This window comes from Cataglyphis hispanica, chromosome 2 (assembly GCF_021464435.1).
Source record: "Cataglyphis hispanica isolate Lineage 1 chromosome 2, ULB_Chis1_1.0, whole genome shotgun sequence".
Taxonomy (NCBI): domain Eukaryota; kingdom Metazoa; phylum Arthropoda; class Insecta; order Hymenoptera; family Formicidae; genus Cataglyphis; species Cataglyphis hispanica.
The window spans coordinates 6275122-6292109 of record NC_065955.1 but is presented as its reverse complement, the minus strand read 5'-3'; the positions used below and the strand labels follow the sequence as shown (position 1 = coordinate 6292109).

The window sequence follows — 16988 nt, the reverse complement described above, 5'->3', positions numbered from 1 at the left end:
TAGCGTTTTGCAGATGCTATTGAAATATTTCACGCCTTCTCACCGAGATACGATGCCGAATTAAGCATCGCGAAAATAAAATTGCTGGTTGATCGCGCGTCGTTTATTATTGAAACGCCATTTAAACAGCCACGGCATCGCATCATCCGGATATTTGCACCGCTTAAATCTCTGGAGTATCGACCCGGCTGAGGTCGTCTCGCGGACGAGAAGCATATGATTATTAACCCAGGTGCAAGGACCGTTTCGTGTCGATAGGTCGTTAGCCAGTTTGAAACAGAAATCGCTTGTTCCTCATGAAACACGATTCCTAGAACATTAAATAAATCGCGATTGCATATTAAACGGAATATTAGTAACAGAATGTTTGTCTTTTTTTTGATTGTCTTAAATTAAAAAACTGACGCAATACAAAATATGCTAAAAATATATATGTTGACAAAAAATAAAATAATTTTTTCACACAATATAATAAAACGGACTACGTTTTATCTTTCAAGGAATTTTACTAAATTCATTTCCGTTTGTTTTGCAGGTGACATGGAAATCCTGGCGTACTTCTTTGGACCGGTCGGAGTGCTCTTGGCTGTAAATCTTTTGTTTTTCGCTGTAACTGCCCGTGAATTGACGTGCGGTCTCTGGAAAGGCGAATTCGTGAAAAGCACCACTGAGAGGTAAGAAAATATTTTTTTTCTTTTTTTACTACGCATTAATGGAAACGAACCGACCAAGCGTGCGTATCTTACTCTCGGTCATTTACACAAGTAAGACTTTGACTAATTCCATAAAATAATTTGTAATATTCAATTGTGTATCAAACAAACTTTTATTTTTAATTCATTCATATATATCTGACAGATATTGAAAAAAATAACAATTTATTTCAACAAATACCTAAATATTTTTCACGTTACAAAGGATTTTTTTTCATAGAAAATATCTTTCTGCAGCAAAATATTTAATTCCTTTTCTCGTACAATATACGGCGGCAACAATGCTTTCGCAATGTATTACATTTTCCAAAGTACGCTTCTGTTTTTCTTGCCAATTAAATTACGAATATAATTTACTCTATTAAAAAATTATATTAATTGAAGTAAATAAACTCGCGCATACAAGATGTCAAAATCAAGAATGCAGGAATTTAATTGTATTCCACCGAGTAGTATATCTTCGAATTATCTGCCAAACACATGTACCCGAGTATTCAGAGCCAGTTAATTCATCGGTGGATTAACAAAGGATCGTCCGCAGTTTGATTGGATTAATCGAGGCAGCGGATAAACGGACCGACCAGCCGATAGTCCTCCGAAATTCGGCGTTGTCTCGAGGCGTTCGCCAACCTTGCAAGCGACGGATATGGCTTTTGCCAGAATTCGTCGCTAAAAAAAATAACGTTGATCCCTCCCACGTGGTTTCCCAGATTCATAAACACATTTCGCACGCTCATCTCGCGGAACATTGTCCGTTCAGCTTTTGTCTCGCGCAGATATTTACGTCCAATCGTAAAATTTAGGATACTCCTCTCGCATTTTTGCAGCTTTCAGGAAACGACGCGTGAAAGAAGTTAAAAAACCGCGACCTTGTCGCGCGATATAAATTCATTCGCGAATTGGAGGATCTGTTTATTTTTGCATTTGACCGTTCACTTTGAGTGCGATTAATCGAATGTAATTGAACGTCCAATTGTTTGATCTATTTTAAGATCGAAGAGTGACAATATTTCATATGTACGATAAACGCATGAGGCAAAGTTTTATCATGTAAGTCATCGGATGATTGTTTGAAAATTCGGTACTTTGGAAAAAGAAAAAAACAAAAATGCAAAAATTTTGCCCGCGATATTTCCTCGGCGTTTAAAGGCGTTTGAAACGTGAAAAATCTCTTGCGTACAGCACGCATGAAAAAAAAAAGTTCTTCCACATTATTAAAGTTTAAATAAGCGAAAGTGCGCGCACAAAAGCAATGAGAGTCCAAAAAGCATTAACGCCGGAAGCTCGTTATATCAGCGTTCGCTTTACAAAGCAAACGGAGGAGAGATTATTTCGTTATTTTCCGGACGAGCCATTACGCGATCGGAAAAACATTCCGATTATTTTGCCTTGAAGGAAGACAACAATACGCGAATTGATGCCCGCGCATGATATTTCTAGGAATATTCCGGAATTGTGCCAACAACTACGTTTAGAGGCCCATTGCCGACGAGTCTCGAAGCAACGATAATAAACGCCGTGTTGCACGACCGCCGAGAAACAGGAATGCCCGATCGTTTCGTACGTCGAAACGACACTTTTGGCTTGTGAAAACGACCAAATTTTATTGGATTCGCGTTTTTCACGGCAATATGGGACTTTATTTTGGACATGGAAGGACGATGCCTGTGAATTTGTTGAATATCAAAGATAATTGATCGTACAAGGCTCATTTCACGAAAGGATTGGGACGAAAAATCAGGAAAAACGAGAGAAATTTTCGAAATATCAAAGCATCTGTTCCAACTTATTTTGATATATTCTCTGAGAGAGAAAGAGAGAGAAAGACATTAACTAATAATGTATAAATGCTAGCTTAAATTCTGTCTTTATATAACTTTAAATGTAAACCGTAATAGATTTTTAATTTTCTAAATTTATTTATATCGAGATATATAATTTTTAAAATTCTAATTTTGAATAAAAAAAATATAAAGATATTTTTAAATATATATAAAGATATTTTTAATGTGATATGAGATGGGATACAGAATATAAAAATATTTTCTGCTTCTTCGTTCTGCGAGATAGATAGATATTTGACATTTCGTATTTTCCGGCGATCTTTATACGAGCGAACGGAGGATTCTTTTTATAGATCGCAGACTTCGCGCGCGCAGGAAAAGGTTTATTTTATTACCTTCCAGCCGACTGATATCAGGCAATCGTTATTTTCCATTCGCCCGACATCCCTTCGATCCGCTTACATCCTCTAGCTCTATTCGAGATTGATATTGACGATCCCAATTCGCGATTTCGACGACGCTATTTGCCCGTCGTGATGTATGTACGCGAACACAATACGGCCATTGTTGGCAAAGGAAACGTAATAGCATATGCAGATTTCGCTTCATCCCGAGTTTGTTCTATACCTTCAGTGCGGATTTCGTTCATCACATACGTTTGCATAGTTTCCGGAACATCTCGACGTGGATAAATTACCTGCGAAAACTCCCGAACATATTCGCTGGCAATGCTTTTTTATTATGAGAAATAATAATATTATTTTTTTTATTTAAAACTGAAATTATAGTAAGTTTTATGCATCATAAAAAAAAAAAAAATGAAACAAATATCCTCGTTCTTTCGAATATCTAATATTCACTAAAATATGTCAGAATTAAGTCATCATTATTTAGATTATTAGATTTTTATCTGTTATTAGATTTATTTCTTTTATTATATCTCAGTTTCAAAATTTGTTATATATTTACTGAACTTTGTTCTAAAAAATTGCAAAAATTAGAGCGTGTACAAACATTTCTCAAAAAATATAAACTTTTATAAAGAAATGAACCAATCCTCACCAAAATTCATTACCAACCTTCCTTTAATAATACTCTACTCATCTAAAAAAATTTAGATACCTTAAAAATTGCAGAAGTGATTGTACAATGAACATTTTGCACATACATACATATAGACATTTTTTAAATACATGATTTTAAAAATGTTTTGAAACATTTTAAATTTTGGCATAAAAAAATTCGAAAAAAAATTTTGTCACAAAACTTCCTCTACGATGAAACGAAAATAATTCTCTTTAAATCGGAATAATATCGCTTTATTATCGCCGTAAGCGAAATTGCGGCATATACGCATTTGCGGAGACAGAAAAAATCACGCGAAAAAAAATTTCTTTTCAAATGTTCCCTGCCGAATTCCATGACCGGCCGAAGAGTTCCAGACGGCCACATATAACGTGTGCGGTCGTCACGTCCGATTTGTCCGAGAAAGAAGAATAGCCGACTTGAATTATTCTCAGTCCTAGCAAGAGGCAGACGTCCTAGGAAGTGGCATAAATATTCGCGGTGAAACACTCGCAATAACCGTCGTGAGGATCCAGTTCGCCAGCCCGAATGCACTTTCGTGTGTCGCGCGCTTTTCCCATTTCAGCGGTCGCGTAAAGTGGAGATCTGTGTTTCCTCGGTCTCGTCTCGGTTTCTGCCGAGATAGCGACGCGGATAGCGGGATTCAGCGGTAAAAAAAAAAATATTTCACACATCCGAGAACGTGCGACAGTATTTTTGCACTACATGCGACCGCGCGAGAATAATCTCTACCTTTTCGCGTAGAGAGAAGAAGAAATAAATATACTTATATAGCGCTCCGCGATATCTTCGTGGCACCTAAATTGCGAAAAAGATTCTCACACGTTATATCCGCGTACCTTTATGCTTCCCCGTGTGATATGTGTCTCTTACAAGAAAGTCCCGAGAATCTCGTCCAACTGCTTGCGAGCGAGATTTACAAGTGCGAATGCATACGTTAGCAAAACTTTAGGATACTTTTATATCGCAATTGTAGCCGAGACTTTTTCCATAACTTGTTCATATTTATCTTTTGCCTGTATTTATCTCTTCTTGCCTTTATGTGTTGCCTTTAGTATTCCCATACATTTCAAATTTGCGGTTGCCTAACGTTGCAACGGGGTTTTAAAAAAGAATAGATGTTTTCCGTCACAATTTTTTTTTTTTTTAATTTTTTAATAATTGGATTCTGGCTATGGCAAATTACGTGCATTGGTTGTAAAGTCGGACGGCTATTGCATATTTAAAAATAGCGCATACATTGCACGCCTTATGAATGATTAACTGCGCGCGAACATCAAGAAACTTTGAAAGCCGTCTGTGTGACGACGAATAAACAAGCGCTATCCGCGATGTGTTTAAAATTTTACCCGAAGTCGTCGACCCCCTTCTTCCTGACGAGCGTATTTGATATTTCCCAGTCATCATCGCGCAAATTTCTCTCCGCCGTCTACTCATGTCAATTAACTCCGTCGTCGAGACCTTCCGCCATTCTTGCCACCCGCAAAGATTGACATTTATTTGTAACCACGAATAAACGCTCGCGTAAATGCTCGCGGCTGTCTATTTCAGATCGTTTTTCATCCGCGTCGTCGTCACCGCTTTCATCTTTCAAATTTAGCTCGTCTCTTCGCACGACTCGTCCGATATCAATCACTCGTTTAATCTGTCGATTAAACAAGATAATAATTGATACGGAATCTGCAATTCTTGTTTTTTTTTTTTTTTTTTTTCGTTGAAGATTTGAAACCACATGTTACATGAAAACGTCAAATTTTGACAATTATATCTCATTGATTTTGTTCATGAATTTATTTTAGCGTAGAATTTTTACGATTATTCTCTTAACAATTTATCATGCATTTGGTGTTGCTATACATCTTGTAAGACAAGTATTACTTATAAAAGACTAATATGCAAGTGTGTTTGTTGATTACTAAAGAATTTAATAATATATTTTAAAAAATATATTTTTATCACATATCGAGAGATAGAGAGTGAAATATATGTATGTGTCATATGTCAAAATATTGACGCAAGCATACAAATTTCAGACTCTTCTATTATTTTTTCTGAGTATTTATGCAAAATCTGAACACAATTCTTCTACTAGTTTGGAAATTATTTAAGTTTAAAATTAATATTGATTCTTGCAGAAAATCGCATATTGTGGCACTTATTGACAAATTTGACAAGGAAAAAACATTGCTAACGAAAAATTTTCATAATATGTTAAGAAATCTCTAATACATATTTGTACAAAATTTTGATTTAGATCCATTTATTTATTTAAAAGTTATCTACTAAAAAGTGTAGAAAAATATTATCTCTCTCTTTTTCTTTTTCTGCAAATTATTCGTTTTTTTGTGTTTCTTGCAGTTGATTTCAGGGGTATTCACGATCAAAAGTTTTTGTCATAAATTAGGAAAAATTAATTAATTAAACTATTTTCTTTACGAAGACGTCAAAAACCATATTATTTTGTGATACTTTAATTCTTTTTATAATCCGGATTTATTTATTTGATTTTTCAAACAGTATAAACATAAGAAATATGTTTGTTTATTTTTAATTTTGATAGTTTTTTTGCTACTATTGTACAGCCAAAACATCCTTAATGTCTTCATTCGATCTATTTGTTCGACGACAAAAATCGCGCTGTAAAATCAAAAAGCACACTCAATGATTGTTCGAGCCGCGCGTTTCCTTTCCTTGTTTTCTCGATCCTCGATAATGGACAACTTTTCTCGGGGTCTTTTGTGCCGAGGTAGCTGCCTTTTTTGAAATTCTCGCGTTTCCCTTTCTCATTCTCTCATTTGTCCTCTCATTCCTTATTGTCTCGCGTTACATATGCTCAATCCCGTAGAGTGTCGAAGCGAAATTCAATATTTACGGAGCTGGTTCATGTGTGAACCATTCGATCTCTCTTTGCCCGTGCCTCATCTTCCTCGTAGGAATTTTCTGCTTATTGTTGTTCTCCATACTCATAATATTGACCATACTTTTCTACATCCGCACACATTCTAGTCTATACATCTCATTTCCGGCCGCGCTTTGTTTCATGCACGACAGCTATCGTGATCGATCGTATCGCATTCATTCAATAACGTTCGGAAACTTTTTTCCCTTATTCACCATCTGCTCGCGATTTTATAAAATTTCTGATTGAATATATGACGGACGCAATATCGTACAGCGTTTCTGCGAAAACTTTGACACAAATCTAACGTTCGTGGAATAAAATCTCTCGACAGTTGCGTTTCATATCGTGAAAATATAAAATATTTTTTAATTTTAATTTAATTTAATTTTATTTAATTTTAATTATTTTTGTATTTAAATTAATACGAAAATATTCTTAAGCGGAAAATTGCTCACAAGCAACTATTTAAAGCTACTGTGAAATATATGCTATGCTTAAGAGCTAACGCAATAACGGCACAGAAAATCTTTAAGAGACAATTAAAATTTTTCAGTGTCCATTTATGATATCGTTACTTTACGCTGCTTAGATAGGAGTAATAAAACTGAATAGCGCATCGTATAATTGGGACGAAAATACTTCAACTTTTTTATCTGTTTGTCAACTCTGTCGCGACTTGAAAATCATCCAACTGTACTTTCACATAAAATTCGTGCAACCTTCGTCAAATGAAACTACCAAATCATTTTCGACGTCATCGTCTCTCATTCCCAGTCCTTCGTCGTTTCCTTCTTCCATCGTCGACGTTATTTTCAGCCCGCTCGCGGCACTCGTGCTTTTCCCCTTTGGAGTTCCTCCTCTGGGATTCGCGCTCGCGCGCGATCGAGCCGGCTGCGTTCATAATAATTAGCAACGCCAAAACGAAAATAGAATTGTCGGTGGTGTGCGGCCAGGATAACGCCAGTCGGACGGGTGGCGGAGCGACATTATGACGCCATAATTCTGCGATATGTCCCTATATTCTGCCCCGCGCTGTTACGGGCTGCGAATATTCTGACGGGGCGCATTAATAATCCTTTGACTTCGAGGCCCCGCGACGGGACGCATATATTATACGCGATGCAGACCGCATGGCGAATCGATTCTACGCGAATGCGCTCGCTCGCAAGCATGCATTTCGCGCGATTCCCGTTTCGTGTAACGAATAATAACGATTGAAGCGAATTTTTTTCTCTGTCTGCACTTCTCTCATCATATCATCTACTTGAAGTATCTTTTTACGTCCGATATGAATATCGCAGAGTAAATTCTATTTCAGGGCATGGTGGGCAAGCTGGAAATCTCAGAAATTTCGTTTTTAAAAAATCTGGAGCTCTTATGGAATTTTATTGGGATTCAGAGAATTTTTTTAAAAATTCTCTCTTTGATAATTTTGCTTTTACATTATAAGCAGTCAGTCGCTGATAAGCTAAGTTTGAATTATGTGTGTTAAAAATATATTATAAATATACATCTATCTCTATTTATTTATGTATATATTTAATGTGTCTTAATAAAATATTGAATATACAATACATATTTTTAATATAATTTTTTTAGTAATACAAAAATTAAAATATGTTATGTAAATGAAAAATATTACGAATGTTTATCTTTTATATGACGATATTATTTTATGAGAGCTATTAATTTTTTTTTTTTCATACATTTGTAAAACTTAAGGATGTTTCGACTGTACAATAGTAACAAAAAACTACCAAAATTCAAAGAAAAATATATTTCTTTGCAACAACGTTTATACTGTTTGAAAAATCAAATAAATAAATCTGGATTATAAAAAGAATTAAAGAATCACAAAGTAATATGATTTTTAACATCTTCTTAAAAAAAATTGTTGTAATTAATATTTTTCTTAATTTATGACAAAAATTTTTGATCGTGAATATCCCCTGAAATTAAACAAAAAAACAAAGAAAAACGAATAATTTGCAAAAAGAGAAAGAAAAAGATAAATAATATTTTTCTGCAATTTTTAGTAAATAACTTTTAAGCGGATAAGTGGATTTAAAAATTAAAGTTTTGCACGAACAATTATTTTAGGTTTTGCACAGATATTCAGAAGAGATAGTAGAACACAGTCTACGAAATCTTCATGCTTTTGTCAATATTTTGACATGGATCCTTAAATGACTCTGTATTTTTCCTTCGTATAAGTACAAACTATTAAAAAATGTATACAATAAAAAACTTATTTTAGAAGTTGCAAAAAATTTTCAAAATATTCTCTTTACCTGAATTTTTGAACAAAAATATCTGAAAAATCGCGGAATTGTTTTACAAAATTTGACTAGACACATAATATTTTGTGGTTCGAGAAAGAAAGCACAGATGTTGAAAAGTTAACCACATTAATGACAAAAATATCGCAATTGCTTTTGATAACGGGACGACGTGTCTTACATATTGAATTTATAAACAATGCCAATTAATCGCGTACTGTTTACATTTATTACACATGTCTCGTGTAAAGCGTACGATTATTTTATTAACTCAGGGACCCGTTGCAGCGTTGAATAATTTCTCGCTGGATCGTATTTAATGTCGTCGGCACAACGATAACGTAATGTAAACAATAGCGAAATGTCAACCGAGCTACGATCAATTCCGCTCATGATCTTTCGCGCCTGCGATCCCACTGCGATTCACATGTGCATGTCAAACGATAGCTTGGTTGAAATTACACGCGAGTTGCACGCATCTCCGTCTGTTATCATCGTTGTCATCCTTATCTTTTAACGATAAGATCCTTGCACGACATGCTACCACGAAATTGTAGATAAGAAATTCTCTTCACTCACTAACCATTTCTCCTTCTGTCAAAAGCATCTATATTTGTACTTAAGTCTTGCGTCTCTCTCTTTGCTTTCAGGGCAACACTGGGCCGCATATGCATGAAATTGGTGATCGTGATGGGTATCACCTGGGTGGCAGACGTGGTCTCATGGGCGGTCGGCGGGCCGCAGTACATCTGGTACTTCACCGATTTAATAAACGCCTTCCAAGGAGTGCTGATATTCGCGACGGTCGGTTGCCAGCCCCAGGTCAGAGCGGCGCTCAAGAGACTCTTCAGCAGAAATCCGCAGACCAACGCCGGTAGGCAGGGAAATGGTCACAGCACGACCAGTCACGGGATGCCCAGCATGGGCGATAGCGTTACGCAGAATCCGAGTACCAAGACGGCACCGTTGGAGACCATCTGTTAGAATTGTTTTTTCGCGGAAAGAGTCCATCTTTCTCCCAAAGTCACACAATGCTCATACATATACACAAACACATACTTCATTGAATGACACGAACTGTCACGTCGATATGGTTAACATTTTCATGAACATATTAAGTGTGATAAGGCTTTTTCATCCAGTGGGATTACCAGAAAAGTCTTCATTTTCATTACACGTTGTAAACGATGCAACAAGGTTTTATCGTCAGAGAATATTTTTGCAGGATCGATTTGGCAACAAAAAAATAATATCTTGCATCACAGATCCGTTGACCTATAATGTTTGGACGATCCTGCTGAAAGTATCGACATTTCCCAGACAATACGCAAGCCCGAAGGAAGTCAGCGATCTCTAAGGAACACCTGAAAGTATTTAGAACGTCTGTTGAATGTCTCTTTCAGGTTTTTGTTTTGGACTTTCCTGGCCACTTGAGTTCTCGTGAAAACGTATAATCTCATCAAATAATATAGTGATAAACGGGGAAGAAATAACGAGAGTCTCCTGCCACTATCTAGTCGTAAATTTTCGCTGCATGGACACGAAAACACAAATTGTTTATTCGGAATCGTTATTTAATTTCAATGAGAGCTTTAATGTGACAGAGCATTCAAAAATGCACGAGATAAATCACTTCAACTACCTGTCACAGGCAGACTATTCGATGGATGTACAAGTCATTTTAACCTTTGAACATAAATTGCCGAAATACAATGTATGATAATTCTCTGAAATTATCTCGATAAACTTGTAGATTGTTTTGTTTGACCGAGATTAATTATAATATCTTACATTTGAGCGACGATACACTTCGCCTTAGTCACTGAATCTGAGAAAACTGAATACACAATTGACAAAGACAAATCGCGAAATTTTGCTGACGAAAGAACGAGAACGTTAATTGTCTATTCCTGTTTTGGTACTATCAGAACATCGTGCGATCCGTCTTTTCTGACATGAGCAGTTACTCATTCTACGCAAGAAAGCGACTCTTTGATACACGATATCGTTGATCTCGCGATAGATAGTGCAAATTTTCCATCAAGTGAAATATATAATATTGAAAATAGTACCCAAAGGCTTTGGATATTTAAACTCTGAGCTTTACACGTGAAATTTTGAATTATAATATTTTTATCTATATTTAATCTATCACGAGCATGACTCGAAAGAAAATAATATAGAATTAATTGAAACTCCAATATTAACGCAATCAGCACAGATGTCAAGCAAACATTGTCAAGGGATCTAAGAAATTAATTCTGCTCTTTTAGACATCTTTCAATTATCTTTGATATATCCATATAAATATTCAAAACGAATATAATAGACAGTACGTACTTTTTTATCACCGCTGATTACAATCTATGAGAGAACACTATCTTTTTTATCAATAATGAAAAATGGGATGTTTCAAATTTGCTTGTAATTCGTGAATAATCGCTTAGCGATTTAGAAAACGCCAAGCGTACATCTCTATGCAACTTCGAAAATCGATAGTGAGATACGGATCATTCATAAATCAGAGTTTAATAGCAATACGCGGCTAAACAGACAATGACGCGCACTCTTCGGACCTCGGTAACAGCCCGACACAATGCGTTGATTTATGATCGAGGCGAGTTAATATTTTTTTCTCAGCGGACAACGATATTCATTGATATTAATAATATCGGCCCACACGATAGGCGCAAGTATCTCTGCAAGATTAATCACTTTTAATAATAGACGAACAATAGAGTGTCATTGTCGTCACTCCTCGCGCTCGGAAATGAAAATTATACTATACTACATGTAGGCAATTTTGCTTTACAAAATGATTTCACAATTTTATAGCGGATGGATTTTGTAATAATCCATCAATGTTTTCTACAGAGTCTTTTCATAATTACGATTACCAATATATATATTCTACTATTTTTATCCTATAAAAAGTTTAGAAAACAGTTTTAATCCACTGGAATGAGAGAAATAATACGTCTCCAGTAACGTCTGATGAAATAGAGCATCCAAAAGACAGTTTTTTTTATCTAACGATAATTGCTCTCTCGAGACGAAAATTCGAGACAAAACGGCAAACGATCTTGCCTCGTGTTCATTATCGATGGATGATCGGGGTTCATCATGAATTTCCTTCCGCGTCCTCCCGCCTTCATTATTCATCGGATGTTATCGAATTTGGAAGCAACCGTTTTTCCGTTTTCTTTAGCATAAATTTGCATCGGCGTGGTTAGCCGGCTGGACAGGATGGTTGCTAGATAGCATTAACATGTAATACACATTGTAGCTTTCGAGCTACAATTTATCATTGATCAGACCGCGGACAGTTGGTATCGAGCATGTAAAAAAGCTCTATTGCATTGCGTACCGCGCGGACTGCATGCAAAAAGGTTTCGCCGATTCGCAATTTATCGATGTGTGCGTTGCTTCGCGCACGAATAATCCGTTTATGTGATTGTTCAGAAGTAAATCGTCCTTTTACACAATATTTCTTTATCGAGTAATTTTTATGTAAAGTAAATCAAGCGCGAAATTTTTCTTTTTTTCTTTTTAAATTGAAGTGATTATTTATTTTTGGCGTAAAATATTATTATATATTTTTTTCCTCTGTTACTAAAGAAGAGCTTTGAAGTTTATTTTTAATTTCGAGAAATAGTTGGATTTCCTTTATCTAAATATTCTCTGTCTAATTTTCGACCCGAAGAAAGTGGATATGCCAAGAGAGGAAGGACTTCGCAGAAGGAAATTCTAAAGCAATTCCCGCGAAGTTATACTGCCAGCGAGACATGCTGTATCAAAAGGATGTATATGAGACTAATCAGGATATATTATCCGCAACTGCCATTCTCTTTGGAAACCTTCTTCTCAGTATTGCGAAAGTATTACGATAGTACAATGAATAATCAACCGAGCATCAATCCTTGCTATACGATTTTTGACCCTGGACCAAACGTGTTCTTCTCCTCGCGAGAGGCAATGATTATTCGTTAATTACAAATAAATTTTTAAACAAAATTTTGATCGCTACGTTCGCTTTGTGAGACGAAACGAGACGTCGGTTTCACGTCAAACGGGGCTTTTGATAACAAATATCGTAAGAAATCACGCGTAGGTAGGTAGGTCAAGGCATATAATCAATGTCAACTCGTGACAATATACACTAGGAATTCAATGCCTTCTGAAATGCCTTCCAAATGCGGTGTTTGACACACCGAATTGTATACAAAGAGGAACCGAAAGACGACGAAGTTAATGTTCTCGTCGGTTCCTTGCGCCGTATTGGCGCGACTTCGTCGCTTTCCTTCGCACGAATTTGACTCTTCAAGGTGCGACACGTGCACCTGCTTTCTCAAAGTTTCAAATGAAATGCAAATGTGTTACACAATTATATGATATTTCTTAATGTGATTTATTTATTTTCACGTTAATGAATATATAAAATAGCAATCTCAAATTAATAAAGTCTCGAAATTATGAATTTTACTTGCTTATATATGTCGTAGCCAGTTTACACAATTTTTTTTTATAAAACGTTAACAAGCGATCCGCCACATTGTCAATCGCAACGACTTGCATATCGTTTTAGATTCTGGCTGGTTCATTTCAATCGTTTTATGAACACTGCGTTTTATTAATTTTACTTTATGTTATATTTGGTAAAATAGTCATATAAATGTTTTTTTTTTTTTTTTATTTTTTTACGTTTATATTTCTTTTTATTTGTTTTTGAACATTATTTTTAAGATTTTATTTATATTACTTTTACAAAACTTTAATTGTGAAAAATACAACAAGTATTCATAAACACAATAAGTAATAAATACAACAAATGTTCATACAAGCTTTTTCTCATTTAGAAACATGTAATAACTTATTAATATTATAACATAATTACTTTTCTATAAATGAAATTTTCTATTAATTTTCTATAAATGGTTGTTTGACAAAGACAGTTCATAAAATGACTGAAACGAATCAGCCAGAATCTAAAATAATAGTATATATAAATCATTGCGTTTGTGAATGGTCATTTGTTAGCGTTTTATAAAAAGACTAAAATTCCTAGCCAAATTGTAAAATATTTCACTTTCAACCATGATTTGAGAATGCAGCCGCACTTTATAAAATGCTTAGACGTTCTATAAAAGGACGGATTATGTAATTTGACTACGACATGTATATATAGTGTTAGCAATTAAAAAAGATTAATGACTCTTCACGACAATTTCATCACTGTTCCTTGCCTCAAATTAACGTCTGCATTTAAAAATGCCAACGAGTTGATTTGTGTTGACGTGATGGATTTCATCATGTGATCGAGAAAAAAATGGAAAACAAAATTTTCAATGATGATTCGTTTATTTCCGCACAAATATATCGCAGCGCAAAGATTTATTTAGGATCATTTTACATCGTTATCGAGACAATGCATTTCATTTCGTATGATGCATATAACGAAGAACAATGACGCTTTTTAATCGCATTGAATTGTGATTGTCATCATCGGAAAGAGAAACCAATATATATATATATATATATATATATATATATATATATATATATATATATATTATATATAGGATTAGTTACATATAATCGAAGGTAAAGGATTACCTTGAAACCTCGTCCGAACTTTTGAGCCTTTGTATGAGATTGACATTTGGTTTCATTAACACGTTTAAGAATTAGAAATTAGGGAATCATTGTTTTAAGTGCATCTAGGAAGAGACTGAAACTCACATTATCCATGATCTGGAATGACTTGACCTCTGATTGAGAATGACTCGTTTGAAACAATTATTATTCATTACAAGAAAAGCAAGTTTGTACAATTGAATTAACATTATAATTCCTTAAACTGTACAAAACACCCACAAGTCGCAGAATACAAGGTGATTTGCGATTAATACATGAAACGTTGAGAGCAAATTCCCTTTAGAATATTGTAATAATGTGTTTTTGAAAATTACAATCAAATTATTCGTGATCAGAATCAAATCGTTCCGGAAACCTCGTTAGTTCCTTTTTTGTAGCATGACTATGCGAAATGATGTCGCTGCTCGACTGACTTCTCTCTCACAGCTTCATCGAAGATTGATTAATCGCCGTTTTCATGATAGTAAATTGAGATTTAATCTTCTGCATTTCCGAAAATCAAGCAGAGAAGCTAGGGGAGAAGCTAGGCTGTGGCGACGTTATTAGTTGTGTTAGCGCGTGTGTATGCGAGATGTACGTGTGCTATTCATCGTGGGAGGCGATTAATTAATTGCGTGACACTACGTGCGTGTGCAAAAGCTGCATGTAATTAGCGTATTAACCGTGCAACGACGTATTATAAACGACGTTTAATCGCGCCGAATAATCCATAACGAAAGAATGATAAGTTTCGCAACGATTTGTCAATTTAAGTACTACTACAGATTTGAAAAAAAAAAAATACCGTTCTTTTGTTATGTTTTATATGTCGCATTCAACGCAATAATTTAAGAGGTTGCTATTTATCGACGAAAAATGAGCATGTATTTATAAATAAGACCATCACCCCGTACATAATACATTCGTAACTCGTCACCTGTCCCTCTGTTGCATTCTTGTAGATATTTCTTATTATTATCATCATCATTGTATTGTTATTATTACTTTATTAATATATATTATTATTATTTTTTAATATTATAATTAGTATTATTGACACATTATTATCATGTATAACTGACATTGGTTTTATAAAATTCTGTAGATGTCAAAACTCTAGCATAGCACATAAGTTATAATATTTAACATTCGTCCTGAATGAAAAAAAGCGTCCTAGTGAAAATTAATATACTTAAAGGGAGCAAATGGCCAAATTATTCTCTATCGAATATTTGCAGAAACAGTCATCTTTATTTATGTCAGATGACAATTCTTGCGTTCTCATATGCGAGAATCGAAACTCAATTTTTGTAAATTTTTTTTAATTCCGCAAAAATATAATTGAAAAATTACTAAATGTTTCATTAAAATAAAGAAAATAGTCAGTTTTGATTTAATTACACCAAGTTTTTTTCAGTACGAAACTTAAAGTAATAGATATACTTTGATATTAGACGTGTAATTGTACGATCGTTAATTACTTATATTCGTCATCTTGTTAAATAGCTTTTAAGTCTTGATTATAGTTCGCGTGACGAATTTCACATTTTGTACATTAAATCCGTTCGAAGAGTACGACGATAGTTTCTCTAAAGTATTAAATTATGACGATTAAATAATCGACGATGAGCTAAGAAAGTAGCCTTAAAATAATTTATTCAAAGTAGATTGTTTAATAATGCAATACACGATATGAATTAGACGTAATGCATATACACAGTAGCTTGCCAGTATAAGTAGTATTAAATTGATACCTTGCACTATTCGCGAATCGCGATTTTATACGAAAGAGGCTGATGAAATGATGAACGTTGTTTGCTAATTCGATACAAAGTATATGCGAGATAAGAGAAAACATCCAAAATTGTACATATATATACGATTAGGCGATATAAATTTGCCTACGTAAAGTGTACCCTGTTCAATTCGATGCCGAAAAATTTGCCTACGGTTTGCAATAAAAGAATCAGAATTGCAAAGTTAATTGTAATGAGTACCATGCGCGAATTGCTGACAATATATCGTTATATTATTCGCAGATGATTGGTTATTATGCTGTCATGATTTCAACATCGCGGATATTAATGATTATGTTTTATATAAGCGATACGTTAGATTTGTTTAACTTTTATAAATCGTAGGTTTTTTTTTTTTTTAAATTTGATACAAATATACATTTGCATTTTACGGCTAACAAATTGAGCAGAAACAGATTTGTTTTGCATTTTGATATCTTTTTCTACATTTCACACTGAGAGATCGATTTCACTGCCAGAAAATATCGCTCGTTCTTCACGACTGTAAATAAGAATTTAATGTTAAAGAATTCTTTTGTATTATGAAAAATTAAAATTGTATGGACACGAAACCAATTTTTCGAGAAAACGGAGGCTATATGCATAGACAATAGTGTGTTAACCACTTATATACCTTAGCGATAGCTTTATTAATCGTATAAAGAATATAAGTATAGTTATTGTAATAGCGAGCGAAGAAACATTTACACAAAAATAATCGTGCGTCATCGCCGATCGTTCACCATTCCTACATGATATATCATAACAGTATTTGCTATTGCATTAATGGTAGT

The 16988-nt window shown here is 34.5% G+C and overlaps 1 protein-coding gene across 1 annotated transcript in view; it reads left to right on the top strand.

Annotated features, from left to right (window-relative positions):
• Nucleotides 1–14300, top strand: part of LOC126858955 (probable G-protein coupled receptor Mth-like 1) — a 138768-nt gene extending 124468 nt beyond the window's left edge. Inside the window, exons 6-7 of the mRNA XM_050609726.1 lie at nucleotides 536–674; nucleotides 9415–14300. Of these exons, the coding sequence (XP_050465683.1) occupies nucleotides 536–674; nucleotides 9415–9748 (473 nt within the window). The 3' untranslated portion in view covers nucleotides 9749–14300. The remainder of the gene's footprint in view (nucleotides 1–535; nucleotides 675–9414) is intronic.
• Nucleotides 14301–16988: the final 2688 nt, after the last annotated feature.